Genomic DNA, 25665 nt, shown 5'->3' on the forward strand with positions numbered 1-25665 from the left:
AGACCTGGGCGATACATTCATATACATATATCCATTGAAGAGAGTTAAAGTGACGAATGATCAACATGAACCAACATGTAGTGTTCTATAGTACGGCGTATTAAGAACCGGCGTGACTGTACAACATAAGGTATTTCGGCGGCAGTCACACCGAATAAAACAGAGCGGCCACCAACAGACGGCTGCTAAGCCCCCGTGGCATCAGATTAATTACTGCTCTGCGCCATCCGACCGCCGATCTTGTCGCTTCCAATCAACTTGAACAGGCAATTCGGATTTCGGGCTTGGGCTGTTGCAATGAACTTTCCGGCTCTCTGTGGCTGCATCTGACTCATTAATTTAGATTAACTGCATACAGGTACTTCCCGATGTAAGGAGTACTTGATTATAACAGGAGATAACCCCTACTACGACACCCTCAACCCCGATTATATCCTCCAACTCGCCATTAAGAATGTGAGTATGTCTTCGACGGCTAAATCTAGATTACCATGTACTGATTTCTGCCACCTTCCACCGTCTGCGATATGGGCTGCATGCCGGCCGGGGCATGCTCTGGATAATACTTCGCTCGGCCCGTGACGAACCCCCCACGCGCGCTGGATGGGCGCCGGGATTCCCCACCTTGCCAGAAAACCTTAGCGATCTATTGACCGTACAAGACCGGTCGTCAACGGTGGCTCCGGTGAAGTGCAGGCCGGACCCGCGTCATGCGCAAAACGAGGGCGACTCCTTGTCGGGGGTGGTTGTTGACAGTCCCGGGCCTCCAGAAGCCGCATGTTGGAGGATGGTCTTCAATACCAATGTGGCACCACCAACCCAAGTAGGCGGAACTTGCCGCCGACGTTCCTCGACCCCCATTTCTACCCGCACAAACGCTCCCAGGCAATCACCTCCAGGATCGAGGTTGAATTATACTTTTCAATTTACGGGAACATCCTCAGCCAGGCCCGTCGATGCCATTTAGCCACTCCACTATTTTCCCAGCAGCCCACTCAATATAGAGTTCAGTATAGGGAACCCTTGTTAGTAGAAAGTCTATTCTAATTACTGATAATGCATCAATAGGGGAATTCGAAATTGATATCAAAAAGAGGGAAAATACGGTGTAACTCCCAAGCCTTCTATAGGTAATTATTCACGCCTCATACCTACCTGGATACACCAGGTCCAGAGCTTCTAAGCACAACGTCTTGGACCCAAGTCTATGAATAAGGAAATGCACCCAATACATTGGTTGGGCCGCTTCTGGATGATGGTCTCAAGGAACAGCACATTCGGCTACTTCCGCCCCCACGTCCGCAGTGAACCTGATTGCTGGTAATTAGCGATCAATCTGTGAGAGTTCGCGAGATTAATCACGCTAGTATGTATGGGACGATGTATCTGTACAACTCTCAGGGATCATTTATGCTAGCGCGGCACTAAATCTAACGATACGGCAATCAGTACTCTGCGTACTTAATTTTTATGCAATTGGTACTGCCAATCATATCAAGTGGACTTTTGGGGCTGTACCGGCCCTGGTTTTCACTGCCAAAATTATCCATGTTTTATCCAGTTATACAGCTATACAGTTGACCCGTGGAGGCCACGAAGCTAAATGATCCCTGAGTATTGCAGTAAATCCTAGACAGGCATGATGCTGACCCCCGGCCTAACGCATCCGCCGAACATCGGTACCTTGGAAACAGATGCAAACGCTTGATGGTCCATGATTCATGGACTCGCGATGTCACCTATATAGACATCGGTGTGATCCGACCTCGCCCCGGTAGAGGGAACCACACTCCTTACAGTTGCTCCATGAGTTCTTTCGGTGTCATCACTCGTTCAAGATGCCGTCGCTCAAGCAAATTTCCCTCCTGCTTGTAGGCCTCTGGTCCTCGACCGCCGTAGCGGAGGGCCCGGTCTACCAGGATGCCTTCATCGTAGAGTCAGACCCCTCTACGACGATTCAGGTTCGACTGCCACTTTTCTTATTACCACTATATCATCTTATTGCCAAGCTGACCCTTTGAGTAATTTTATTAGTCTCGTAGCGACTTGCTGAGCGATGTGACATCCGCCCTGTCCGGACTTGGCGCGTCCTGCAAGGCCACGCTCCGGAACCAGTTCGACTCTCCGCACTTCACAGGCGCTTCGTTCAACCTGCAATGCGACAGCAGCGTCCAGCAGCAAGCCGCCCTCGAGGCCATCAGAAACCTGGGCGTTGTCGGCAAGGCCTGGCCGGTTCGACAGGTCAAGGCCCAGAGGAATATTCCCTCAGGTCATGACGGAAGAGGCGCCGCCCACCTCGAGTTGCCCAGGGTAAACAACGCGCCTCTAGGCCGTCTTCGCGATGGTTTTGCCTCATCATCACCTGGCAGCTCAGATTTATTAGCTGCTCGTGATGAATCGCCGGCCCCAGACACCCTCTCCACCCACGTGGAAACCGGCATCGACCGCCTGCACGCCGAGGGCATCACCGGCAAAGGCATCCGCATCGCCGTGGTGGACTCGAGCTTCGACACAAGCGTCCCCGGTCTCAGCGGTACTATGGTCGGCTACACCAAGGACATCATCACGGGCGGCTCCGTCACGGGCGACGACTGCTCGTACCACGGCACGCACGTGCTGGGCATCGTGGGCGCCAATCAGAAGGGGACGGGGGCAGCCAACGACTCTTCGTCGGCACAACCGGCCATGACCCACGGCGTCAACGGCGCGGCGTACGACGCCACGTACGAGCTGTACCGCATCCAGCCGTGCGGCGCCGACGCGGCCCAGACCGACGACCTGATCGCGGCCTTCCTGCAGGCCGGGCAGCGCGGGGTCGATGTTATTACCTGCTCGTATGGCGGCGACAACGCGTTCCCCAGGAGCCGTGGGCCGTGGTGGCCACGCGCCTGGCCAGAAATGGGACCTTTGTCTCCCTTTCCAATGGCAACAGCCCGAGCGGGACGGGGCCGTTTACCGGTGGCGGTGCCGGTATGGCGTTGGATGTCATGGCGGTGGGGGCGACCTATAACACGATTACGCCTTGTCTGCAGTGGCAGGGGGTCCTGACGTTGGGAGGGATGTCATCGCCGCTCTCCTTTACGCCGGGATCCAGAGTCGGCTTCCCTGCGACTAGCTTGACGGTCTGGTCGCCGACAAAGAGCGTCAAGTCTGCTGATGGTAGCTGCAACCAAGTCGCCGATGATATGGCGCCTCCCGCAGACCCGGCCAACACCATCCTGTTGCTGGAGAGAAGCCAGTGCTGGGTGGACCAAGACGGAGTCTCCCTGACCGCGTCCCCCCCGGTACAACTTCACCTACGTGATGAGGCACATGTTCCAAACCCCCGACTCGTCACCGAAGCCCTGCCCCTGGTTCACCGACGCCGACGCCGAGAGCACCCAGGGCATCATCTCGATCGCCCACGCCACCGGCCTGTCCATGATTGCAGCCCTGAACAACGGCGACAGCGTCACCGTCATCCTCCCCGCGGACGCCGTCTCGGGCCGCGTCGCCGTCACGAGCATCGACAACACCGAGGCCGGAGGCCAGCTCACCTACTACTCGAGCTGGGGCCCCAGCCTCGACGGCCGCAGCCGGCCCACCCTGATCGCCCCGGGCCACAACATCCTCAGCACGTTCCCGCGCTACCTCGGGAACTGGGGCGTCATCGGCGGCACCAGCATGTCGACGCCGCTGGTCGCCGGCGCCGCGGCCCTCGCGAAGCAGGCGCACCCGGCGTGGGACGGCGCGCAGATCCAGGCCGCCATGGCGCTGACGGCGCGGCCCATCAAGTTCAATACGCGCCAGCGCTCGGACTACTACGGCGTGACGCGCGACTTCCTGGCACCGGTCATTGCGCAGGGCGCCGGCTTTCTGGACGCCTGGGCCGCGGTGCACACGGCCACGTTGACTAACACGACGAGTCTGAACTTCAACGACACGACGCACCGGCCCTCGCACTTGGATTTCAGCCTCACTAACGCGGGGTCCGAGACGCTTTCTTACACACTCCGCCACACCGGCGCGGCGTCGGGGTACGTCATGAACACGACCGGCGGTGCCCTCTACGATCTTACGACTGGCGACGCCCAGCCCGTCTACGCCGAGCTCGCGATCAGCCCCGCTTCCCTCACGCTGGAACCGGGGAAATCAGCCACCGTGTCTGTATCCATAGCGGCCGAGCCCGCTATGCCCGAAGCCGCGAAGCGCATCTCCTACTTCGGCGGCTACATCACCATCGACGTCGTCTCCAGCAGCAGCAACAACAACAATAACACCAACTCCACGCTCAGTCTACCCTACACAGGCTTCGGCGGGGACCTCACGTCCCTCCCCATGATCAACCGCGACCAAACCTACAGCGCGGGCTACGACGCCGCCAAGCAGTCCTCGACAGACCGCCTCCCCGCCGGGCGCGTCTTCGAGTGCCGCTACCAAACCAGCGCGAGCCCTCCCTGCACCTTCCCCGCCGATGGCCTCGCGCCGGGCCTCGTGCTGTCGCTCGTGACGCAGACGCGCAACCTCACGATCGACCTGGTGGACAAGAAGAGCAGCAAGACAGTGCTGCCCCGGGGGGAGGCGTTTACACGAGCGGGTCGAACAACCCGTGGGACGGGAGCGGGTACCACGCCTGGGACGGCAGCGACCGGAACCGCACGTTTGTGCCGGCGGGCGAGTATGTCTGGCGGGTCACGGCGTTGCGGCTGAATGCGGACTCGGGGATGGTCGAGAGGGATTGGGATGTCTGGGAGTCGGAGAGCTGGGGGTTGCGGTATGCGGCTGATAGCACGGGGCTGCCGGGCGGGAAGGTGTAAGAAGTACTTAATGTGAACAAGAACATGTTTAAGTAATTAGATAACTATATATCAAAGCGAGAAGGTGGTGTGTTAGAGGCCGAATGTAGCAAGCGCGGGATCCCGTTTTCTAATGGTATAACACCGAGGGGGCGACGCTGGTTGTGGTTTCTCTCGGGTACTAGCTACATCAGCTCGGCCGCTCGAGTGGCATCACTAACGAGAAGGTGGTTGGGGATCACTTGGGGTTATCTTAACATACGTCATGTTTGCTCATCTATATTTACTTCATATCCCTATCGACTTGATCTAGCTAGCCATGGTTGGCGTAATACTGCACGACCGAGCAGCAATAAGAAAGGGGATGCTTAAAAATCAAGGAGTGCGGGGCTACTTCAGATATAGAGAGATGACGGAAAACTCTCCAACCAGTCTTCTCGCTATAAAAGAACTTGATCCAGTGCCATCGGCAGCAGCTTGAGCCTTGAAGCCTGTGAGGAAGCGACTACGAAGTCTTCCACTGTCAAAGGAAAAGCTCCATCAATAGATATTAAACCTAGACGCTGTTTTCAACAGCCCGCTTGATCGCCATGGAATCTTTGCGGCACGGCGTAACATCCGCGATACTCGATCCAGATCTGACCCAAACCTGGTTCCGCCAGCTGTTTCACAACAACGTCTTTGCGGGAGGTGGCTTTCATGTCGTTATGCATGAGACACAAACACAACTCGATACTACTTCCCACTCCACGACGCGGTTTTCAGACTTCGAGTCTCTTGCAGAGAGCATGAGGGTCGCCAATGACTTTCAAGCGAGTCCAACGCGTGCAGCGACATTCAAGCTGCCGAGGTTGCACTCTCTACATCCTTAGCAATTGTTATCTCTGCTCGAGTTGTGCAACATCGACCATGCCGTCTTATTATTGGTTCTGAACTCCGGCCCTTTCACTTCCAATATTTCGGAGCAGACACCAAGGCCACTGGGAACCCGGCCATTGTCACCTTTGGCTTGGCCTACAATGTGGCGACAGTATTAAGGAGCTCTGATCTAATGACCGGGGCTGTGCGAGCGATTGCTGTCAGGGACGACGACCGACCTTTCAGCGAGACGCAGATCGAACGGTACAGACTGGACCTAACCCAACCTTTGGCGCCCGCTCTGCTTGCCCTGCAAGTACAGCTAGATACCTTACACGGCGCAAATCGCAAGCTGGTGGCCAGACTCCGGGAAATCGAAACCAAGACGGGGCATCGCAACAAGGGCCAGTCGGCCGGCACGATGGACTTCGACCGGGTGGTGCACCGCGATCTCGACGACGTAGCGCAGAGTGTGAGCAACATCCACTACGAGGCGATTTTCCCAGAAGAGAACGTTCGTGGCGATGAGAAGCATCGCCCAGGAGATGTCGGAATATTCGATGGCCAGGCGTCCAAGATGTTGGCTGCGAGGGCGCTGGAGGACAGCTCTTCGATGAAGACGGTGGCGGTCATCACTATGGTACTGTTGCCGGCCATCTTCTTCGCGGCTCTCTTCGCGATGCCCCTGCTGCAATGGGACGAGAGCCCCGTTCTCCAGGACCGGTTCTGGGTGTATCTTGCTTTCACCTTGCCCAGCACCTGGGCAGTCTTTTCCCTGTGGGCTGTTATCACAAAAACGGACTTTCTCCCAAGGTTGAGTCGCACTCTACTAGGGACTCTTCGCACAAAGAAACAAGGGTCTTCATGACACGAGGTAGATATAGGAGACATATGGTTTCGGCTAGTATTAAGCCTGCAGAACCCCCTGGTGGAGCTTTCTTGTGCTCTATGTAAGTAATGTGATTGGTCAACCGGACAGCAGGAAGCAGATAACCTTAGCGCTCCGTCGCGCAAGGTTGGCTACATGCGACCAAAGACAGATTGCCACTCGGACCCCTTCTTTCTGCATCAGAACCTGCCTCGAACCGCAGCACCAACAAAGAAGAAGCTCCGTTCCTGCATAGGCAAAGATGGCCACTAATACCACACCAGAGTCAGTGTTTATTGCTTACCGGACCTCCATGATTTGATGCGTGAGCCGCGCCAAATTTACTGATGAGAGCTGCCCCCAGGTTCCCCGCAGTCCGCGCCTGCATCTTCGACCTGGACGGCCTCCTCATTAACACCGAGGACATCATCACCGCCGCCATCAACCGGCTGCTGGTAGAAAAGTACGACCGCCCGCCCCTGACGCGGTCGGTCCGCGCCCAGCTCATGGGCCTCGCCAACTCCTCCAACGGCGACGCCTTCCACGACTGGGCCCGGCTGCCCATCCCGCGCGAGCAGTGGGCCCGGGAGTCCAAGGAGGCGTTCCGGCGGAATTTTCCGCAGTGTGGGCCACTGCCCGGGGCCGAGGCGTTGGTATCAGCACTGAGTCGAGCCTTCTCCGCTTCTGGGGAGGGAGGAAACACCGAAGAAGACAGCAAGGAAATGATCAAGCTGGCATTGGCGTCCGGAAGCACCGCGCAAAACTACGCTCTGAAGACCATGTCGTCGACGGAAACCCAGAAACTACTGAGCTTCTTCCCGTCGGACCACAGGGTCCTGGGCGACGATCCGCGGCTCCCTTCCAAGGGCAGCGGCGGGCGCGGGAAGCCGGCACCGGACATATACCTAGTGGCGCTGCAGACCTTGAACTCGGCAGCAGAGGCCGCTGGTCAGAAGCCCATCCTGCCCAGCGAGTGCCTGGTGTTCGAGGACAGCGTGGTCGGCGTCGAGGCCGGGCGGCGGGCGGGCATGCGGGTGGTCTGGGTGCCGCACCCGGACATGGCGATCGAGTACCGCGGGAGAGAGAGGGAGGTGCTGGCCGGGAGGACCGGCGTGGTGAAGATGGGAGGAAGAGATGATGAGGAACGGAGGCGGCTCGGCGAGGTGGACGATGGCTGGGCGGAGATGATACCTAGCCTGGAGCACTTCGATTACGCAGAATATGGCATTGATAGAGCATCCTAGTAATTATTAGAAAACGTACACGGCATCTAGATCACCAGGCTCCATTTCGCAGTTAGGAAAGACCGAGAAGAATATACGCAGCCACAAAACGCGCCTCCAGTTTGGTATTGGTGCGCATCCCTCACCACCATCCAAGGACTCTCTGCTTACTCCAAAATTATCTAGACGCAATAGGGTTCCGTGGTTAGAGAGTATACGTGGAAACTTCAAATCACAGTGAGAATTCGGCGTGACAAACGTCGAAATGTTGTGCACACTTAGGTGGCATCTCGACTGTCAAGTCATTTGTTCTCTCCACAGATGCAATATCAGGAACCGCAGGCGAGACGGACTTGGCGAAAGTCTGCCAGAACAAGCTACACATTCATCGCATCTTCTTTGCCCTATCTGCGTAATACGCGTGGGCAAAGCGAGTTCTGTTGCGCGTGAGCCTCTTATATGTAGGTAGGAGGGCGTTTCCTTCCTTCAAGTGCCTGTTTCAAGACGAAGATCTCCCCCCTTCTTCACCATCGAGCCTAGTCTAGGCTCTAAAGGGGTAAAACATACTCAGCCCCTGCGCTAATAACTACATACGCATCTATCATCCCTTACCCAAAGAAACTTCACTTCAGAAAGCCTTTTGAAAAATGAAAACACACTCGCCAACCCACTATAACTAAGCAGTTTCTATGCGATAACTTCCCATCCTACCTCTCCCTCGCCACGATGGTCTTTTCGGCCACATACCGACCTCTTCGGCAACCTACCAACAATCATCTTCACGGCCGGAGCGCGTAGCATTGCCCGTCAATCTTCAATCTGGGCATGAACCCCCCTGCGGCGCTCCCTCCTACTGCGGTATAGTGGGCTCCAACAGTTCAGGGTCTCTCGGCGAATCCCCGCGTCGCGACAAGGGCAAAAAAGAGGGGTGGCGTCGTCATGCCCGTGTAGATACGAGTATGCGCCCCTGGCTGTCCAACGTCGGGAGTTCGGTGATAAAATACAATTAGATGTCGATCTTCTGGTTAAGTACACAATCTTACTCTAATCGTTTTCTTTATTTTGTTCTTTTTTGAATCTTCCCTGTATAATCTCGTTGCGGTCTCCGCCCCACACATCGCGACCCCTGTTCCACTCCCACTCGTAAAGGCCCGATGCCCTTCCAGGCTGCCAAGGCCACACACACACACGTGACACAAATACACACACATGCTTCCTAGCTTCTACGAGATTTCATTTCCTTCTCCCAATAGGTTGGTAGATTAACTGACGATGATGACCCGTCCGGCCGGCGTCAGCCCACGGTGGGCACATACGAAGAAGTATGTAAGTAAGAGCCTTCTTTCACCCCATCGAGGGGGGCTTCTACAATAGAATACGCACGTCATTTGATCTTTTTTTTTTCGAATGACCTACATACATATCTATTGGGATCTGCCCTCCCCCACCCGCCAAGAAAGATTTAATCGATGTACGTACCCGGTCTCACACCTGACACCCCAAGGGAGTGGTGTTTTTATGCCCAATGTGTGTGTGTGTGTGCGTGTACCTTACGGATCCGGCCCCCAGAAACGCGCGGCCACCGGGGGGTGCTGAAATCGGAACTCGCTCCCCGGAATCCCAAACGCAGTCCGCCGCCCCGGGGCGGCTCCTTCCTTTACCCGCACCTTCCCCTCCCAAGTCGAGGAGGGGCGTGAAGCTGGTTGCCAAGCATGGCATCCTGAATAGCCCCAGTTTCAAGACTTCCTGGGCAGGGGCAGAGCGGCAGACTGTTTAAGGTAGTAAATCGTGCATCGTCCTCCCAACCTGTTCTCATCAAGCCTTCGAGAGAAACCGTCTCATTGCGCGTATGTCCATTTTGACTAGCTTGGTGATTAATCGGCTGTGGACTGATGTCCAGAAAACACAAAACATGTTTTGTATATGATGACTGCTGGTTCACATTAGCAGTTAGGACGGCAGGAGTAAAGTGAGTACTCGAATAATTTCCAGATTATTAGGTACATATATATTTATAATGCTTATTATACTACATTGTAGTTTCGTAGTTTCATCACCCCGCCGACCCGTAGGTTTTTGTTTGCCTGATTAATAATACATGTATAATTTTTTTTTTTGGTTCAATGTGGTTGCTCTGCTGCTCTTCTTCCTCTCTTCTCAGTCTTCTCAGTCTTCTCCGTCTTCTCCGTCTTCTCCGTCTTCTCCGTCTTCTCCGTCTTCTCCGTCTTCTCCGTCTTCCCCCCCTCCGAACCTCAGCGATACCGCCTCTCCGCGTCGGCAGCCGTACGCTCGGTGTGGACGGAGAAGTCGCTCTGGACCTGGATGCCGCCGGCGTTCTTCTGCAGCGGCAGCTCGTCGAGCGAGTGCCCATCGTCGTCGCTGTCCATCTTGGAGAAGCCGTGGGAGCGCGGGCCCGAGCGGAGCCCGCTGCCGCCGCCGGCGCCGCCCTTGGACCCGGACGCGCTCGCCGACGCACCCGTGCCGCCGATGGTCGCGACGCCGAAGCCGCCCTTGGACCCCATGCCGCTGGAGGACTTGCCGTCCTTGCCCGTCGTCTGCGTGCCGTTGCGGCGCGACGAGTTGAGGGAGCCCCACTGCGAGGAGATCTTCATCATGACGGGGCGGAGGGTGGGTAGGCACGCGCTGATGACGCCGCACGCGCTCTCGACGACGCACCACGTGCAGGCCTCGGCCAGCGTCCAGGTGGTGTCCTCGATCTGGAACTGCATGATGGTGCTGAAACGGTAGATACTGGCGAAGAGGACGCTAGAGAAAAGAGGGGGACAGTTAGTAAGAGAAAGACAGAAAAGACAACAGACCGGTGAGGGGACTGTGTCGAATCTGGGGTCTGGTATTACTTACAAACTGCCCAGCAAGAACATGAACAGGAGCGAGATTTTCTGCGCCAGGTTGACCTGCAGATGCCAGACCTGCCCCACGGGCATGGCGAGGATGGCGATGTCTGTGGCGATGTTGGGGATGGCGTTGCCGATGAAGGAAGCCTTGAGGTTGATGCAGTGGCCCGGCAGGGCCGGGTTCCAGGCCTTGGGGATGGGCCAGCACTGAAAGATGCAGACGAGCACGATGGCGATCCACCAGGCGACGACGATGCCGCCGATGAACCAGGCGCCGTACTTGAAGTTGCGCGAGGGGAAAATGCGCAGGTACATCGCCAGCACCGACAGCTTGACCAGCATCACGCCCGTCACGTAGACGCACTCGAAGCCGAGCAGCAGCTTGAAGAACTCGGTCAGGGTCTCGGGCGGGACCATCTGCATGTGTTTACCGAGGCCGTTGGCGATCACTGTGTGGGTTTCACCAGAAAACGTCAGCCTCATTGATATCCATTTCACACAAACACCTCTTTTTCGTGTATTTGTTCATCAAGAATAATAAGTATTAAAGAACCTACTGCCATAGTTGAGAGATCCCGTAACAAACGTGACGAGCAGAGCAGAAATGACCATGTAATCGTCCAGGGCGTATCCCGTAGATTTTATGTATCTCGCCCAGAGGCGCAGGCCGACGAAGAATGTGGCCAGCACCAGAAGGGCCGTGGTCGTCGCGGACTGGTGAGGGCCCTGGTCGTCGTAGACGGACTCGGCGCGGGCGCGAACGAGGGCGGCGCCCATGAAAGGAATGGCCACCATGATTTGGACGGCGATGGCTGGACTGGACTGGACTCGACTGAAATCACCGAGGAGGAACAACTACTACTACACCGGCGGCGGCGGCGGCGGTGACGGTGACGGCGTGTTGGTTTGGTGATGGCGTATTGGTGAATGAGTGGACAAATGACGAAACCATCTTCTGTCGCCTTCCTCTGCGACGGGCACTTGGTGGGCTACGAACAAAGTCCAGACCCGTTTATATACCTACTTCTTATCCAAGTCCACACACAGCATCTAGCTTTTTTATTTTTGCCTATCCGGGTCCATGGTACCACGATCAGCAGCATGCAGGAGTAAGTGGTATGCTATGCCGAAGTGCCTGTCACCCGTTTACGGTCTGGGACAAACTCTAATCTGCCTGACGGTTTCATCGTCGGTGGCTGTTTATATCAAACTAATCAGCCGATCCCTGCTAGCTCGGGGTTAGTTCCGTGCTACGGGTATATTTCAGCACAGACAAAGTGGGCTGGCTGGCAGGTCGGCTGGATGAAGAAAAAAGGTTCTGGTCTGCGCCGCACAACTACCGGCGGCCCGAAGCCAAGGTCGTCGCTTGGGTGGTTGAACCTGGATTTTCCCACGTGTGCGGCGTGTGTGTGCGGCGCATTTTCTAGATGCCGAACCAAAAGCCTGGGCTTACCCCCCCCTCTTCCCTTCCCTTCCATTAATGTTCTATGCCGCCTCTAATTACATGCTAACTCGAGGTTGACATCGAGGACATCTGTCATGGCTTGATGGGGGCTGTCTTTGATTGCTTGTAATCACCTGGCAGATACTGACTCATGCGTACCGTCAAAGGTTCATTCCTGGTACGGATCCGCTCAGGAATACGTAACACTGTAAGGTTACTGTATGTAGTAGGGGCAGAGTGCTAGAGGTTCCACCGGTAGGGCAGGGGTCGCGGAGGGCTACAGGGCCTACCCCTGTTAGTAGATGAGACTCGGGCATCGAATATTTATGCGTTTTCCCCAGCATATCTACTTAAGGGCTCGCACGTGACCTTTTGCGGGGCCTCATAATTGGTGCATTTTCCCACCCAAATGGCCTCAATTCTGCACCACCACATACAGCACCACCAACAGCAGCGCCAATAACACCGCCAATAGCACTGCATACAGCACCACATACAGCATTATCGTAATTGGTGCTGTTGGCGGTGGTACTGTATGTGGTGGTGCTATATGCATATAGTGGTGCTGGTGGTGGTTGGGAGGGGGGGTCCTGTCGACCCTGAAAAGGTTAGCTTTTACACTTAAAATCAGCCTGTACAGGGGTCTGAAACCCCCTGTATGGACCCCTGTAAACAGATATTTTCAGAAAGCATATCTGTTATCTGTTTTATCTATTAGTATACCAAAATCAGCGCTGACGGCCGAAATTTATGCATTAAAACCAGTATATCTACTAACAGGGGTATGACCTATACTAGGAGGGCCACTGGAAGAAAGTGTGTAACGGTTCGTTAACTATGCGTATTAAAATCCCGGTAAGGCGCCCCGCCGCTGGCCAATCAGCGATCCGCTTATGTCCGAACCCTATCCATTTTGGGTCACATCGAGTCAGTATAGGACCCCAGCTGCGAGGGCTAGCTGCTAGCGGCCTCCGGCTGATACCTTAACCTCACCATTCCGGGCATCCTGATCAAGCAAAGCCTGAATAGGGGAGCGGTTCCCCCGTAACGGGTATAGGACGTACCCCTATTAATAGATAAGACTCATCCCTTAAAAACTTATGCATTATCCCTAATATCTATTATATTGAATATTCGCTTAAAGTAAGCTAGCCTCTTTTGGCTAGCCCATTACTTAATACGGTTAATATTATTATATATGCCTTCTAGCTGTCAACTCTAAGCTACCCTACCCCCTTATACCCATGTTTTACCCCTGTATCGTGGGCCGAGGGGGTCGAATTATACACTTTCACCCACCGGTACATCCCTCTGGGGGCCCCCACATGCGTTACATCCTATATCTGTTAACTGGGGTATAACCTGTAATTGTTCCTTGTGCTTGACAGTCCAACGCTTGCAAGCATGCCCACATCGTGCATCTCGTCTAATTAGACAATGCGGAACGTCGTATCAGATTGCACCGGAGAGGGGCCGCCCTCGTGGGTTGGTCCGTTACAACTCGAGACCGCCGTTCCATTGGGCCCCATACTGCGTCCTGGGATAACGTTTTTTGCCCTAAAATGCGTCCAGGCTCGGTTGTGTGTGCCTCGGCTTGCACCACCTGGATTGCTGCGGGTGCTGCTGCGAGGGGGGATCTGCCGCGCTCGGTATAATACGATACCACCTGCATGCCCAATACGTACACATAGCCGAACTCTTTTCCTATACCTGGTACCACCAAAGCAATAACCAACAAACACTATATACTACCCTTCCATCGTGCATTCATAGCCCAAAGTAGAAAGCCATCATCATTCACCATGGCGATTTCCACCACCTCCACCCCCACTGTCAAGCCCACCATCGTCTTCGGCCCCGGAGCGTGGCACAGGGCCAAGTGCTTTGACACCATTCGCTCGAACCTCGAAGCCCAGGGCTGGGCGACCGAGGCCGTCGAGTATCCCTCGGTCGTCGAGGCCGACAAGCACGCCGAGGCCCTAAACAATGGGGACGTCGACGCCAAGGGCCTGCCCGGCCTCGACGCCGACGCCGCCGCCACCCGCGACGTCCTGCGCCGCCTCTCGGACGAGGGCAAGGAGATCGTCCTCGTCGTGCACTCGTACGGCGGCCTCGTCGGCGCCAACGCGCTGGGCGCGCCCGCCGGCGCCAACAGCCCCGAGGGCAGCAAGGCCACGCAAGTCGAGAAGTTCGGCATCCAGCACCGCCGGGCCGCGGGCCAGCCGGGCGGCGTCATCATGTACGTGTACCTGGCGGCCTTCGTGACGCCCAAGGGCGGGTCCATCTACAACATGCTGGGCGGCGACTGGCTGCCCTGGATGCTGCCGCGCGGCGACGTCGTCGTGGCCGACAAGCCGGTGCAGACGTTTTACCACGACTGCGCGCCCGCGGTGCAGGAGCAGGCCGTCGCCAACCTGTGCCTGCAGTCGAAGCAGGTCTTCCTCGACAGCGTCGCGTACGAGCCCTGGAACGACGGCGTCGAGTGCGCCTTCTACTTCTGCGACGAGGACAAGGCGCTGCCGCCGCCCATCCAGGAGCAGCTGGCCGCCCAGCTCGGGCCCAACGCCATCACCTACCACGCCAAGACGTCGCACTCGCCCTTCCTGTCCGAGGTCGACGAGGTGGCCACGTTCCTCATCGACGTCGCCAAGCAGGGCCAGGAGCGCGCCCTCAAGGCCTAATAGACAGCAACGAGACGCATGATGATGATGATGATGATGATTTCATCTGCGCGTTGACTATTTTCTTTGCGATACCCAGCGAATCTGAATAAAGCGACTGATGCAAGTAGAAATAAAAATACAAACATAAGATAGAGGCAGCATAGACGTTGCTCGACCCAAAAATCAAGCCCCGCTGCACCGTGATGTGATGTTGTCTGGATGGCGATGAAAAGTGGCTGCTTGGTGGCGTGCGTTGTCATGATACACTGCGGCCAAGGCCCAATCCAAAGCCGCTCACTAATTAGTATTACTGTCTCTGCACTGACATGGTGTGGCGGTGTAGTTGAGTGGCTTGCGCCACACCAGTGGTAAAATACACCCACCGCCGAGAGGTCTTAGCTCAATTCATCACGCTTTCTTTCACCACATCTTCTGCTGTTATTGATTCACTGCCCAAGAACTCTCGAGACGAGTACATAAGCAAGATGAGTCTTGACCCGTGGGCACCGCTGACTAGACTGGCCGGCCGCGGTTTCCGCGTATCCGGGACGGCATTGCTGCGACGAGTGTATCCGCCGTTTTCTGGCAGATCAGTCACTTGTGGTTTCGACGTGCATGTGGTGGGTGCGATGGTCGAAAGGGGTCAATTCCATGTTTGTTTTCGATAAAAGGTCAGAACGGCGGTTACCGAGTAATGTATACCACCACGTTGTATCGGAAGGGTAGGTTACTAGGATAAGCATTCATTGCTTCCGAGGTTGAACCCTGAACGCCTTGCCTTCAAGATAAGGGACCTCTTCCTACGACGAGGAAGATGCCGTTTCTCATTACATAACAAGTATAGTAGATTGTTTATCTGCATTATCACCAAAGGACACCTCGCTCTCGACCACGGTCTTGCGGTCGCCGTGCTCCAGTTTCCCGCTCACCCGGTCCGGGAGGTAGCCGACCTTGTGCTTTATCCACCACAGCGTCCGCGCGCCCTTGAACTGGATCACGCCACGGTGCCGCCGATGCGTCTGCTTGGCGTGCGACCGGTAGTCACGCACGGCGTCGCGCATGCCGCGGCTGGACTCGTCCTGGAGATACTCGTCGTCACTATGGGCACTACCGCCATCTTCCTCGTCGTCCTCATCCATATTACTCATCGCGTCCTTATATCCACCTTCGCCGTCATCCTCGTCGTTTTCGGCAGCGTCGTCGCTATCCTCCGACGTGGACTCGACCGCGGTTCCTTCTGTCATGGCGGACCTCCCCGACGACGCCCTCGGTCTGCGCCCGGGCGGCGCTGCGCACGGCGCCCTCGTCCTCGCGCCGCTCCTTGCGCAGCTGGTACGCCGCCGTCTCGACGACCTCGATGACGTTGGCGACGTGGGGGTCGCGGTCCGCGAGCCCGGCGTGGGCCTTGCCGACCCCCCTGCGGAACCGCACGCGCAGCGAGACCCGGCCGACCTTCTCGTCGCCCGCCGCGTCCTTCGGTAGGGCGCACGTGCTCGCGCGCTTGAGGTCGCCCTTCCAGACGTCGAGCGCGACGGTGACTTCCTCGTCGTCGGGCAGCTCCGACAGCCACAGCACCGCGTACGCCACGGCCGTCTTGGAGTCGAGGCCGACGCGCAGGCGCCGCTCTTTGCGGAACTGGAGCACCAGCGGCGAGCTGTAGCGCTTGCGCACGCCGAGGTGCAGCATCTTGCCCTGTGCCGTGGACCAGAAGGGCTGCTGCTCTTCGTCGGTGCCAGAAGATGACGACTTCTTGTTATAGTACATGTGCCCCGAGCTCAGGGAGGTGTCGAGCTTCATGGTGAGCCCGTGCAGTTCGGCGGACACGTCCTGGGCCCCGACGCGGGGGCCGACGGCGAGGGTGCCGTACTCCCACCCCAGCATGGGGCGCGGCGGGTGCACCCCGACGGACCGGAACACCATCGAGATGCGCAGCCGGCCGTAGCCCATGCCGCCGAACAGGGGGTAGACGCGGTCGACCTGCGCGCGCTCCTTGAACACCTCGCGCAGCGGCAGGTACACGAGCCCCATGAGCGCGTCGTCCTCGTGCACGCACAAGTCGCGCACCGACACGAACAGCTCGGCGGTGCGCCAGTCGCGCAGAAACCGCTCGGTGCTGGCGTTGAAGAAAGGCCGCGCGTTCTTGGGCTTGACGCGGGTCCGGTAGATCTTCTCGTGGTTCAGGATGATGTTGCAATAAGCCGAGGGCAGCTCCTCGCCCTCCTCGACCTCGTCGTCGACCTCGGTCCCGCGGTTGCGCTGGGCCGCGTTATGGTGCGCGCGGATCTCGAGCCCCGTCGCCTCGTGGATCTGGATCGCCAGCACGCCGCTCGGGAAGTCGGCGCAGGGCGGCGCCGACGCCACCATGCGGTCCTCCATCTCCTTGTACTCGGCCTGCCGCGTGCCCTCGACGTCGTCGATCTTGGGCCCGCCCCGCAGCTTGCGCTTGCAGTTTTCGTCGGCGCGCTCGGACAGGACCTCGGCGGTCCGCACCTCGGGGAACTCGGTCTGCTGCGCAAGCTGGCTCGCCTGGATGGCGATCTTGGGGTAGTACCCGACGGCCCACTCGAGCTTGCCCGGCATGCGCTCGCTCGCCTTGAGGGCTTTGAAGCCGTCGACGCGGTCCTGCATCCGGTTCACCGTGGCCGGGTCGCGCATGAGCTCGCGCAGGTCCATCTCGACGCGGCCGAGGTCGTCGTCGGCGGTGAAGCGGTCCGAGTCCCACAGCTGGACGCGCAGCCGCTCGTGGATGTTGAGCTCGTCGTCGGTCACGGGCAGAAACGCCGTCTCGTCCCACCACGGCTGCATCTCGGCCAGCAGCACGCGCGTCGACCAGAGCGGCTTGACGTACTTGGCCCAGCCGCACGTGACGTAGGGATCGGCGCTGCCCTCGGGCCGCAGCAGCGGGATCGCCTGGTCCCCCTGCTTGAAGCTGTAGGCGCGCTTGACGTGGATCACGATGATGCCCTTGGCGCGCGGGTCCAGCTTGTAGTCGCGGCCGGCCAGGATGTCTTTCAGGGGACCGTGATGCTCTTCGGGGCCACGTACTCGGCCACGGCCGCGTCGACCGACGTCTGCACGAAGCTGGAGATGAGCGGCAGGTCCATGATGTTCAGGCCCTTCTGGACGAGCGGCATGCAGGCGATCTCCACCTTGGGCTGGCCGAGCAGGGTTACCGTTACGGAGCTGAAGAAAGGGGGGTCGGGTATCAGGGTGAGTCGCAGCCTAGCTTTGCCGACCAGCGCTTTGAGATGTGCGTAAATGGGAAGCTTGATTCGCCCTGTTCAGTCGTAATAGTCAGAAACCATGTTTGCTTTGAGTGTTGTTATGGCTGGGGGTATAGTTATTTACCTGGAAGATAGAATCCCATGACGAGATGGGCGTGTTGAGATGTGCCCTGCAGCCTTGCTTCATCCGAGATTATTGACTGGGGGCGGTATGCGAATGCGACCTCGAGATTGAGGAAATCGCCATCCTCGCCTTCCAGACCCTTTTCGGCATCTTCATCCATATCTTGGGGTCCTACACCCCCCACTTCCAGTAAGTTTTGAGATCGTGTTCATGGCTGCGCCTGTCGGGAGCCATTTGATCCCCAGAATGTTGACGGGTGCGCCACCTTGACCTATGTCTTCTATGCTTGGACTTGTGAGTAACGCAAATAGCAAAGGACGGTAATCACAGCTGGCAAGACATAACTAACCTGACCATTCGCACTATGCTCGGAATGCTCGCCTGCATCACGTCCTCCAGCGTGTCGGCGACGCCAAAGAACAGATCGGGATTCACCAGCGGCCACAAGGAGCTCAACATGTCATTCAGCCAGCGCGTGCTGGCCGGATCGATGTCAGCGATGGCGCGAGCACCGATGGTCGCATCGTCGTCGGGATCACGGCGGTTCCTCTCGGCATGCCAGAGCTCCTCCCAGATGTCGTCGACGCGGTTCGCCATCCACTGCCGCGCCACGTAGATGGCATACGCGATCCCCAAGAACCCCAGGCTCCCGATCGCCGCCTCTGAAGCGAACGGGAGGAACCCACCGCGGCTCCCCAGCGCCTGCTCGGCGGCCGAGACGGCGTAGGCGACCGCGACCGCGACCGCGGCCGTGAGGCCGATGACGATGCTCGCGGAGTAGACGCCGACCAGGCGCCGCTTGACGGCCTCGTAGTCGGGCGGCGGGAAGCGCGCGTCGAGCTGCGCGTGGTACACGTCGATGTCCTCGGCCTCTTCCTTCAAGTCGTCGTCCGACTTGGCCTGGCCCGCCACGCCCGTGAGCCGGCCTGACGGGGCGCCCCGCGTGATGAGCGCGCCTGGGTCCACCTCGGCCAGGTCGGACGCCTGGGAGTCGTAGATGCGCACAGGCAGGTGCGTCACGGGGTCCGTCACCTCGCGCTCGCGGCGGCGCTTCAGCTTGCGCCGCTTGCCGAGGTCCTTGCGGCGCCGCTTCGGGTTCGCCTGGCTGTCGACGGCCTCGGACGTGTCGTTGGTCACGGCGCTCTGCTGCTCGTCGTTGCTCGTCGCTTGGCCCGATGCGTCGGCGCCATCTTTGGTGTTGCTGCTCGACTGGCTTTTACCAAGCCCGTTCGGTTCGAGTTTGTCGTCGTCGTCGTCGTCCAGCTGGGTCTCTTCGTCGCTGAAGTCCTCCTCCTCTGGGCTCAGCGCCTGGGCGGAGCGCTCCTGCTGCTCGCGCACATAGCTGCTGATGATCGGGACTGGGCGTCTCGCAGTGTAAGCCGGTTTGGAGCTGCGAAAGAACTCGGCCATCTCATTCGCTACGCATGACGGCCCGTACTCGATCGTGCAAGTAGTGTAGTTGGTTCACTAGATAGCATGAGATTCACACATCTGCATTTCGCTGAAAAGGCACATGTCACGTCGCGCGCAAGCAGGCCAACTTCCCATTGTTGACGGGATGACGACACACGTTTTCCCTGAAAGTCCTTGGAAGTCCCGCACGGATGATGCCGAACCTTACATTATGTAGCTGGCAGTCTGATCTGCCGCATACCCGGACGAGCCCTGTGAGCTGTCACAGCGCCTTGGCGTCTCATCTCGGCGTGGACACCAGCACCGAACAGCCCCAAAATTGAAGCCTTCCATTCCAACCTCTCCTCGTCTTCTAGAAGCTTAAGTCGACAACCCTCCCCCTTTTCACAACAGCGCATCTCCCTTTCGTCTTGGATACATATTGCTGCATCATGTACACTCGTCTCAATATCTCGTTTGCTTCCCTTCATTTTGGCAGTTGATCTTCTAAGAGTCTGACTCATGTTGGAGAATCTCCGGCGTAGTTCGGCTGAAACGGCTACTAAGTGGCCTTGGCATTCTGGGGACTTACGCGTCCATGTCGGGGACCTGCACCTAATATAACGAGAGCCGCCGCATGACGTGAGCTTACATAATTAACTGCATGTAAAATCGCTTGTGATCTTTTGCTGGGTTAGGTGAGTTGGCAAGATCGCAGACTAAATAGATCAAACAAATGTATGTCCGATTGGCTAGGAGTATCGGGATGTTTCCTTGAGTTACATTCCACTCATCGTCCCTCTAACACAGTCTGGATTCAACGCTCTTGGCTTTGCCCTGCTGCTCCGGATGGCTGACGCCTTGCGGCAGGTCTTGCCGCCCACCCGTCGAAGCAAGGGGAGTGTGTAGCGATATAACAGACCATAAACCCAGCTGAATCACATCGAGGTGCTCAAGATATAGTATTTGGTAGCATTCGCCAGTAGGCGAGCTTGTCGTTCAAAACGATTCGCTCCAGTTTGCTCGCTTGCCCTAAAACGGCAGCAAGCAGTTGGGCTTCAATATTCGACCCAACCGAACCTTTCCTCTACCGCGGTCCCGTCCAGGCAGTGCTTCTTCCACCACAAAGTCTTGGTGGCCTGGATCGACGGCTTGCCACGGGCTCCGGGGTGAACGAACTTCTCCCTGAACGCGTCCCTCTCGCGTCCCATCTCCTCTCTCTCCGCCTGGGTCGGCCCCATAGCCAATGTCAAGAGGACGTCAACCCGGCCGGCCAGCGCCTCCTTCTCGTCTATGTCGATCTGTCGCGTCCGCTCGGTATAGTGGGAGAGCCGGATCGGAAACTGGAAGCCCGCCGGGTTCCACATGATGCCGAAGCTCGGGTGGTCGGCCGCCAGGACCCAGCTCGCCGCCGCGTCGTAGAGCGCCCCCATGCGCAGGCCCCCTCCTCCGTCTTCGTCCGCGTCCGCGTCCATCCGCAGCGCGCTGAACCGGTGCATCATGCCGCTCATGTGGCTGGTCTCCTCGGAGAACCCGACGCGCTGCGTCGGCGGCTGCGTCACGAGCATCCGCCGCCAGCTGGCCTCGGGGCGCATGAAGGCCGCGCGCGCCGCCTCGCCCGCCGCCAGCGGCAGGGCGGGGAAGTGCTTGAACTGGAGGTCGCACGCCTGCGACCCCCGCCGGTGTTGTATGTAGACCGTCCTGCGGGGGCCATGGACATCGGTCGTGGCCCTGTCGCGGCGCCCGTCATGGAAGAACAGGGCGAACTTCTCCTCGAAGCAGCGGGTTGGTCTCCTTTGGGGAGTGGCTGCCTGTCTGCTGCGGCGGCTCTGGGATGCCCCGGAAGAATAACGCTTGCTGGAGTACCACCGAGTGGCGGATCAGGTTGCGCCATCTCTGCTCTACTAGCTGCGACGAGAGGAGAAGGGTCTTGATGTCGAGATGCAACAGAATGTTCTCCAGGAGTTCCGTCGTGCCAAGCACTTCTCTTTGGGCTCTGCTCGCCATGGCCGCGGTCAATCCGAGTCTTACAGAACGTATGAAGGAGGAAACGCGTTCCCAAGGTGAGTGCGGAAATTGCGATTTGTAACTATGATGTCTATCTGTCAAGCCGGGAGCCCTGAAAATAATCGTAAGTACGTGATGTATATATGCTTGCTGCTTACTGTAAGAAAAGATGTCACAGTCATACGGCGCTAAGACCTGGCTTACCGAGTGAGTCATCCGGCTCAACTTGCTTAACTCCGAAGATATCGAAAGCCAGCTTGTTACATTGTTGCCGTCTCTGACGCCGTAGCCCAAAATCGAGACGACCCGTTGGTGTGCTAGTAATGTTTCTGGATGCAGAAGCATCTAGATTGTGATGATGCCGAGCTCTTGAGAAGTAAGGATATGTGCCCTGTCTCTAACCACCTTCTGTTAGCAACCTTCTGACAGCAGATAAATGGTTCACTTGACGTATACATTGTTGATTGTACACGATGCATAGACTGGCGTTATCGCTGTAAGGTTAATAAAACCTTGCCTTTGTGAGACTCTGATCATCAACGCTGCTTGGGGGCTGAACAAAAAAAGGAGATAGCCCCTGGATACGTAAAGGTGCACACGGAGCAATCCAGTCTGGCTCAGGAACCCTGAATATAAACCAAGCCTAGAGATGTGTTTGAGCGTGCGTTAGATTATAGCCCTTGTCCGATGACATTTCGGCGACTTTTATGTTGGTACACGGGTGAGATTGCGCGTTTTGGTTTATCTTGATAGGCGATGAGGCTCTGCGAATGAAAACACGAATATATTCTTATGCCTCTTAAAAGGGAAAGGATTGTAAGGACTGTACATATTGATATATCAAGACATTAAGATGGCAAGCTGCATCCCCCTTTCGCATGTTTTCCCGCTTGGGATCCCTTGCGTATAAACCGTTTCTACTCGTCGAGCGTCGTTAGACGCTTCTGAGCCGACTACGCACTGAATCGAAGTAAAAAAAGGAAAGGAAACCACGACCTGGCTCGGTTTGATCGTTTCGCCATGAGTCGTCTATCACTCACCGGCAAAATATTATCAGCGGCCTTCACCGTTGTCATATACGAAGCGGCGGAAATGCTGATGCCTTCTTAAGTTATGGGGTCTCCGTGACAGGCATCGAGGACTACGCCTTTGTGGTTTCAATCGCCGGGCTGGCCTGGGAAGTGGCACACGTCATCCAGCCTGTGGAAGATCACAGAGAACAACCAGTATGCGGCTTCACGATGATGTAAGCCTCTGGACTAGCTCTTACTTGATGCTGCTTGGTTGCGACTTTCTTTTTGCATAGAGCTACCGAGGCGAGGGGTATGCATTTACCACGCCGAATTCATATATAAACGGAAAGGGGCATCTCATTAGAAGGAAGCGAATACCTTATGTTTCAACTACGAGAACCGTTTGGCAGAGCAACCTACTCCGTCGATGCCATTTATCTCATGCAGTGACGGGTTGGCCACGAGAAACAACCAAACTTTGGCATTCAGGACGCTGAACTGGGTGGTGGGTGACAAGAGATTGAGAAAAAAAAAGCATAGTCATCACAGACGACTTTGCAAATAAGAAAAAGAAGAAGAAAAAAAGCAAAAAGAATGCTTCCGATGCGGGGAATCGAACCCCGGGCTAGACGGTGATCTACCATGAGAGCGTCTAATGTTAACCACTACACCACATCGGATTGTTATCGGATATGATCTTAGATGAGAATTCTGTAGTTTAACACCCACTATGACTCAAAGTCCGGTGGAGAATGCAGACATATATTTCAGGAGGTAAGCTACATAGGTACCAACAGTCCTTCACGCGTCGCCCACCATGCCCCAAATCTCCATCCACCCCCTCTCGTCCCGCCCCAGCGGCCCCCGCGCCTGCCCGAACCGCGCCGCCGCGCCCGTGTTGGCCTCGGGCAGGCAGACCCACTCCCGCACGCCGTCCGGAATCTCCTCGCGGACGTGGCTGATGCAGATCAGCGCCTGCTCGCCCGTGAGCCCGCCCACCCGCACGTCGCCGCGTCGGGCGACCTCGCTCTCGACGACGGCCTCGGACCCATCGTCGCGCGTGACGTACGTCTTGTGCTCACCATGCTCCAGGAACAGTAGGCATTTGTTACGGACGCCGTCGTCCATGCCGCTGCAGGCTTCGTCGAGCACCACGATGTCCGGGTTCTTGATGGTGGCGCGGAGGAAAAGCGCGATGCGCTGCGCTGAGAACGACAGCTCGCCGAACATGTAGTGGTCCGCCCACTTCAGGTCTCTTTCAGCAGTCGTCCTGGAACCATCATCCGCCGCCTGGCTGGCGGCAAAGCTGGGGTTGAGCTCCGCCTCGAACCACCGGAGGACGGCGTCCACCTTCTTCCCGCTCTGGCTGTCCAGCTTCGCCTTGGACCGGAACGTGTCGGCCAGGCGTTCTCCAGAAGCTGGTGAACGGTCAAGTTGCGCGGCATGAGCTGGTGTATCTCGGGGCTGGAGTGGCCGATGCGGGACTGCACATCCCAGATGGTCAGGGGCAGTTTTCCCGACCCAGGCTCGGGCAACCGGCTTCTGCCAAACAGCCTGATCGGCAGCGAGTAAGTCTGGGGGTGGTCCGAGCAGATGAGCGACAGGATGGTGGTCTTTCCCGAGCCATTGGGCCCAAAGATGCCCATCGCTCGCCTCTCCTGACGATCCAGACGAGGCCGGATTTCTCCTGGCCGTCGACGTTTTGCTTCCAGTTTCCGAGCACCACTTTATCGTTGTACGCGACGCGGCAGCCGTCCATCTCCACCAGGGGCTCTCCAAGTGATCTTTGTGGCTCTTTCTCCTGAAACGATGATGTTGACTCAGCTGCTTCTGGTTCGGCCTCTTCCATCAACGTCTTGCCAGAGATACCCTTGGCCGTCAATGTTTTGCCCACGTGGATGAGATTGTGAACAGCCATCTTGCTGTCCTCTCTGGAGGCACCGCTGGACACATCCTTCACATACGTCCTCAGCCTGTCCAGGACATCCTCCTTCCGGCCCATGGCGCCGACCTGGCAGTCGGCGCGCAGGTAGAGCAGATGCGTGATCCAGTCCGGGATGGGATCCTGCGGCCGCGCCGTCAAGACGAGGCGCGGGCTGGCCGTACTGGCCATGTCGCGCAGCAGCGGGCTCAGCCCTGCCACGGTAGGCGGGTCCAGGCCCATGAACGGCTCGTCGAGCAGCAGCACCTCGGGCTTGTTCAGCAGCGCCCTCGCGATCCGCGCCCGGCGGCCCTGGCCGTTGCTCAACGACGTGACGGGCAGCTCCATCAGGGGCGTGAGCCGGAGGTCGCGCACCACGCGCTCGAAATGCGCCAGATCAGCGGGCTTATCCCGCTTCTCCAGCGCGTTCAGCTCGGTGTTGCCCAGCAGGAAGTCGCGCAGGGAGAAGTCGGTGATCTCCCGCTTGGACTCGTAGCGGGCGGCCAGGTAGGCGGCGGCCGTGGGCCCGCCGCTCAGCGCTTCGCCGCCGTTGAAGCCCACGTACTGGATCATCTGGTCCGGCAAGCGGGACGGTCGGGATGCGGTGTTGGCATCATCACCATCACCATCATTTGGGTGGTAGGTGAAGCTCCGCGACCTGGGCGGGTCACAAAAGAGCCGGCCCCTCAAGAGGCTGAGAAAGGTGGTTTTCCCGCTGAGGGAAGGCCCGACCACATACCAATGGGTTGGGGGATCAACCGCCGCGGGAATGGAGAAGTTCAGGTTGATGAAGAGCGGCGGGTTTGGGTGGAGGCTCGACGAGCCGGGAAAGGTGCGGGTAGAAGGTGCCATTGGTGATGTTCACGATGGGAGGGAGGGATCTGGGGGGTCGCATCCTGTCACTTGGGTCATCTCAAGATGTGTGTGTCCTCGAGCTGGCCCTTCAATGTTGCCTGTTTATTCTACCATGGTAACTTGTGTGTAGTTGTATGTCCGAACATCCGAACCACCTGCTTGTTGGCTTGTGAGTAATGGCGGCTCCTGACGTCGGCCGGAAATAACGGTGGCCTCGATCAGCTTATGCACCTAATGAGGTTCGATGAATTGAATTAACGAAGCTTTAGTGCGCAAGGGCCAGGCAAGGCTACGCCAACTCTCAGGTACCTTCCACCGGCCCCCCCCCCCCAGCGATTTAGGCGGTACCCTTCTGAGGGTCCTGAGGTCAGCTACGCACACACCATCGTAGCCTGGCCCGCAAGCTGTACGCAACCACCCGAAGCTCCAGGCACAGACAGGCA

The 25665-nt window shown here is 57.5% G+C and overlaps 10 protein-coding genes across 10 annotated transcripts; 4 read left to right on the plus strand and 6 right to left on the minus strand.

Annotated features, from left to right (window-relative positions):
• Positions 1-1838: 1838 nt before the first annotated feature.
• On the plus strand, positions 1839-4796 carry PG994_013633 (serine endopeptidase; the record flags this gene model as incomplete). Its single annotated transcript, XM_066865042.1, is given in 5 exon segments — positions 1839-1961; positions 2035-2820; positions 2862-3284; positions 3343-4518; positions 4536-4796. The coding sequence occupies 5 exon segments, from the start codon at positions 1839-1841 to the stop codon at positions 4794-4796; spliced, it is 2769 nt and encodes a 922-aa protein (XP_066710003.1).
• Positions 4797-5826: 1030 nt separating this feature from the next.
• Positions 5827-6501, plus strand: PG994_013634 (uncharacterized protein; the record flags this gene model as incomplete). The annotated part of the gene is made up of 1 exon (XM_066865043.1): positions 5827-6501. One exon carries the CDS (start codon positions 5827-5829, stop codon positions 6499-6501), a length of 675 nt encoding a protein of 224 aa, XP_066710004.1.
• A 347-nt stretch (positions 6502-6848) lies between these two features.
• Positions 6849-7745, plus strand: PG994_013635 (uncharacterized protein; the record flags this gene model as incomplete). Its single annotated transcript, XM_066865044.1, has 1 exon — positions 6849-7745. One exon carries the CDS (start codon positions 6849-6851, stop codon positions 7743-7745), a length of 897 nt encoding a protein of 298 aa, XP_066710005.1.
• A 2231-nt stretch (positions 7746-9976) lies between these two features.
• Positions 9977-11374, minus strand: PG994_013636 (uncharacterized protein; the record flags this gene model as incomplete). Its single annotated transcript, XM_066865045.1, has 3 exons — positions 9977-10490; positions 10587-11028; positions 11137-11374. 3 exons carry the CDS (start codon positions 11372-11374, stop codon positions 9977-9979), a joined length of 1194 nt encoding a protein of 397 aa, XP_066710006.1.
• Positions 11375-13825: 2451 nt separating this feature from the next.
• On the plus strand, positions 13826-14704 carry PG994_013637 (uncharacterized protein; the record flags this gene model as incomplete). The annotated part of the gene is made up of 1 exon (XM_066865046.1): positions 13826-14704. The coding sequence occupies one exon, from the start codon at positions 13826-13828 to the stop codon at positions 14702-14704; it is 879 nt and encodes a 292-aa protein (XP_066710007.1).
• An 809-nt stretch (positions 14705-15513) lies between these two features.
• On the minus strand, positions 15514-15834 carry PG994_013638 (meiotically up-regulated protein; the record flags this gene model as incomplete). Its single annotated transcript, XM_066865047.1, has 1 exon — positions 15514-15834. The coding sequence occupies one exon, from the start codon at positions 15832-15834 to the stop codon at positions 15514-15516; it is 321 nt and encodes a 106-aa protein (XP_066710008.1).
• Positions 15835-15889: 55 nt separating this feature from the next.
• PG994_013639 (uncharacterized protein) lies at positions 15890-18194 on the minus strand (the record flags this gene model as incomplete). The annotated part of the gene is made up of 3 exons (XM_066865048.1): positions 15890-17650; positions 17707-17963; positions 18035-18194. 3 exons carry the CDS (start codon positions 18192-18194, stop codon positions 15890-15892), a joined length of 2178 nt encoding a protein of 725 aa, XP_066710009.1.
• Positions 18195-18358: 164 nt separating this feature from the next.
• PG994_013640 (meiotically up-regulated protein) lies at positions 18359-19444 on the minus strand (the record flags this gene model as incomplete). Its single annotated transcript, XM_066865049.1, has 1 exon — positions 18359-19444. The coding sequence occupies one exon, from the start codon at positions 19442-19444 to the stop codon at positions 18359-18361; it is 1086 nt and encodes a 361-aa protein (XP_066710010.1).
• A 1040-nt stretch (positions 19445-20484) lies between these two features.
• PG994_013641 (uncharacterized protein) lies at positions 20485-21433 on the minus strand (the record flags this gene model as incomplete). The annotated part of the gene is made up of 2 exons (XM_066865050.1): positions 20485-21217; positions 21279-21433. The coding sequence occupies 2 exons, from the start codon at positions 21431-21433 to the stop codon at positions 20485-20487; spliced, it is 888 nt and encodes a 295-aa protein (XP_066710011.1).
• A 1814-nt stretch (positions 21434-23247) lies between these two features.
• On the minus strand, positions 23248-25219 carry PG994_013642 (uncharacterized protein; the record flags this gene model as incomplete). Its single annotated transcript, XM_066865051.1, has 3 exons — positions 23248-23826; positions 23874-24020; positions 24110-25219. The coding sequence occupies 3 exons, from the start codon at positions 25217-25219 to the stop codon at positions 23248-23250; spliced, it is 1836 nt and encodes a 611-aa protein (XP_066710012.1).
• Positions 25220-25665: the final 446 nt, after the last annotated feature.

This window comes from Apiospora phragmitis, assembly GCF_038363925.1.
Source record: "Apiospora phragmitis strain CBS 135458 chromosome Unknown utg000011l:1.0-3236445.0:1.0-3240683.0, whole genome shotgun sequence".
Taxonomy (NCBI): domain Eukaryota; kingdom Fungi; phylum Ascomycota; class Sordariomycetes; order Amphisphaeriales; family Apiosporaceae; genus Apiospora; species Apiospora phragmitis.